The sequence below is a fragment of the Panthera leo genome, chromosome F3, assembly GCF_018350215.1.
Source record: "Panthera leo isolate Ple1 chromosome F3, P.leo_Ple1_pat1.1, whole genome shotgun sequence".
In the NCBI taxonomy this organism is placed as follows: Eukaryota; Metazoa; Chordata; class Mammalia; order Carnivora; family Felidae; genus Panthera; species Panthera leo.
In genome coordinates, this window is record NC_056696.1 from 65,781,462 (window position 1) to 65,784,898 (window position 3,437).

At 45.2% G+C, this 3,437-nt stretch overlaps 1 protein-coding gene across 1 annotated transcript; it reads left to right on the forward strand.

The window, feature by feature from the left end:
* Positions 1 to 2,130: 2,130 nt before the first annotated feature.
* Positions 2,131 to 3,054, forward strand: LOC122212422 (olfactory receptor 10X1-like). The gene has a single exon (XM_042926315.1). It carries the CDS (start codon positions 2,131 to 2,133, stop codon positions 3,052 to 3,054), a length of 924 nt encoding a protein of 307 aa, XP_042782249.1.
* Positions 3,055 to 3,437: the final 383 nt, after the last annotated feature.

Consider the following 3,437-nt stretch of genomic DNA (forward strand, 5'->3'; position numbering starts at 1 on the left):
CCCGTGGAGAGTCTAGAGAATTTGGAAACGTGAGTGTGTACAGTGTTCTAGTGAGGCAGGAAATCTTCACAATCGCTCATGATAACGGAAGGGCGTATGGCACCTAGCATTTCTGAGAGGGGAGACGGTCTTCTGAGATAATCTAGAGTTTTCACAAGGCTCTTTCAGGGCAAAGTGGAACAACAATCTGCAAGAGTGGGTGGGGATCCCAAGGAGTTTCATGCTCCATTTGGATGCTGAGGACCTTTGCCTTAACGGCCTCAGAAGGAAACCCAAGGATCATTTAGACACAGCCCCTCAGAATACAGCCTTAGGCAGGAAGGCAAAATAATGCTCTCATCTTCTTTGGGGAATATAATTACTCACTTATGGAAGGTGGGGTGTGGACACAGGGAGGGAAAGCATGCAAAAGGAAAGGAGAAAGGATGGAGGGAAGGATTAGTCACATGTCAGGGGGGCCTGAGGAAAAAGGAAGTCATGTCAGGTCAAAGAGGACTAAAGAATCAAGAGATCCCAAAGCAAGAGTCCACATGGCTGCATATTTCATTGTGAAATGTTATAATTTTACCATTATGTTTATTTTTATATTTATGCATATTGATTTATATGTTAAAACTATTGACTTATAGTTCAGAACTTCTTCAAAAATAATAATAAAGATTCAGCCCATTTTCCCACTGCTTCTTCTGTCTGTTGGTGACCAGCTTGACTCTGCTGACGGAATGCTTAATCTTAGCCTCCACCATATCTACTTAAGACTGGAAAGACTTGTTATCTCCAGGCTCAACATTCTGCCGGATGCCGAATAACAAGGTAAAACAGAAACTGTTTTAGATTCAGCCTCTTTGCGATCACTAACCTATCCGTGTACGTGTATTGGGAATCATTACCTTCTTCAAATGCTCCATATTAGCGCTCGGAGACACACAGAGATGTGTGACCGTAGACTCCTTATGGGAGGAGAAAAAAAGATAAATTGTAAGAATGCACAATTCAGTCAAAACACTGGCTTCTCGCTACAAATATGTCCCTTCATAGACACAGCTCTCTTATTGTTAAAAAGAGGGAAATAATCTCAGCTGCCATACACATTGCACAGCTGTCCTACACACTTCTCATCCACGTTGTCATGCATAAAACCAAACAACATTAGAAGGAAACTAGCAAAACGTAGAGCCTATCAATGCTAGTTATTAAATATATTGACATGTGGCAGAGGAAACACGATGGATCAACATAATACAAGGCTGAGGGAATGTGTCAAATGCAAGGAAAAACAACATATTGTAGATTTCAGAGGAGGATGAGATTAAAAGAGATGCAGAATATCAAAGAATTTGCAGAATTCTAGGGTTGACCTTTTTGGGAATCTGAGTATGGCACTGAAGGAATGGGAAAATCTCAGCTGCACCTGAACCGAATTTGGATAAAAAGTCTGTTTATCGGTACCATCCACATACTCTAATGAATTGCTATTAATCCGGAGGGTCCTGGAGTATCCGATCTTCCCTCTCCTCAGAGTACAGGGAAGGGAGCATGTTTTTATTTCTTTCATATATGGGACCTAAATATCTCCTCCAAGAAGAGCTCATGACTTTGGGCATCCTTACGATTATAAGCCATTGTCTACATTTGGTCCCAAAATTACTAACAAACCCACTATGAATCTTTACCCATTGGATATTTACAGACAATATTCTGTGTGCAAGTTGCTTTGTCAGACCCTGACTCTGTCTATTAGCTACTTGGTAATGGTTTTATATTCAGAGTCTGATCCATATCTGGCCGACCTCAGACACCTGAATTTCCTTTATCTAGTCATTAATTACAGGATTTTTCCTCTTATGATATTACCAGCCAATAAAGTCTGCTAAAACAATAAGCCACGAAGAGTCTTCTGTCACCCACCAAGCGATCAGTAATTGCACCCCTAATAAAGGTATAAGAAATGAACTAAAAATTAAGAAAACCCGTGACCTACATACACATGGTGTTTTGCCACACAAATTGAAGAATCAATTTGTCATCGTAACTCCCTGATCATCTGTCTTATTCACACCACAACCTTCAAAGAATAACGGAGAGTTGAATATTTACTTGTTGTTTCTTTCACATTTCAGACATGCCACAATGAAGGCCAACCAGACAGTCCTGAAAGAATTCGTTCTTGTGGGCTTCTCCTCGTACCCACACGTGCGGCCATTCCTCTTCGTGCTCTTTTTTGGCCTCTACCTTCTCACCCTCACAGGTAACCTGGCCATCCTGGGTCTAACTTGGGCGGACAGATCTCTCCGCACCCCTATGTACCTCTTCCTCCGTGCCCTCTCTTTCTCCGAGACCTGCTACACGCTGACCATCATCCCCAAGATGCTGGCAGACCTGCTCACTGAGAAGAGAAGCATTTCAGTCCCGGGGTGTGGCTTGCAGATGTGTTTCTTCCTGGGACTTGGTGGCACTCACTGCATCATCCTCACGCTGATGGGATACGATCGCTTTCTGGCCATCTGCCACCCTCTCCGATACCCACTGCTGATGACCAATGTGGTGTGTGGGCACCTGGTGGTCTCTGCTTGGGCCGGAGGCTTCCTTATCTCTGTGACAGAGACTGCACTGATATTCAGGGGCTCGTTCTGCACCCCCAACCTCATCCACCATTTCTTCTGCCACATGCGGGCCGTGGTGAGGCTGTCCTGTCTAGACAGCGACCTCACCGAACTCGTTGTAACAATGGTCTCGGTGTCAGCCTTGACGGGCACCTTTCTGCTCATTATCATCACTTACGTTTTCATTCTGTCCACTGTCTTCAGGATCCCTTCAGCCGAGGGCAAGCAGAAGGCCTTTTCTACCTGCGCCTCTCATCTCACTGTGGTCATCGTCCACTTTGGCTTCGCGGCTATTGTCTATCTGAAGCCTGAAGGCTCGGGAGGAGATGACACACTCATCGCTGTCCCTTACACCGTCATCACCCCTTTCCTCAGCCCCCTCATTTTCAGCCTCAGGAATAGAGACATGAAGAATGCGTTCAGAAAGCTGCTGGCAAAGAGGAGTTTCTGAATACATAATCCTGGCTTGTAGGTGCATGATTGTGTGTTCCCTAATGTCAGTAGGCATTTACCATGCGATGTCAGGAGAAGGCTTGCCATTGGCCTTTTACCAGAGGTTGGCATGTAGGAAACCAGAGACTGGGAGCTAAACAATCACAAACATTACTTAGTTTTAAAAAAGTTGTTCAGGGGCGCCTGGGTGGCTCAGTCGGTTAAGCGGCGGACTTCGGCTGAGGTCATGATCTCACGGTCCGTGAGTTCGAGCCTCGCGTCGGGCTCTGTGCTGACAGCTCAGAGCCTGGAGCCCGTTTCAGATTCTGTGTCTCCCTCTCTCTCTGACCCTCCCCTGCTCATGCTCTGTCTCTCTCTGTCTCAAAAATAAATAAACGTTAA

Excerpts from the sequence above, each read along its gene's own strand:
- LOC122212422 (XM_042926315.1), top strand. The coding sequence starts at position 2,131 with ATGAAGGCCAACCAGACAGTCCTGAAAGAATTCGTTCTTGTGGGCTTC.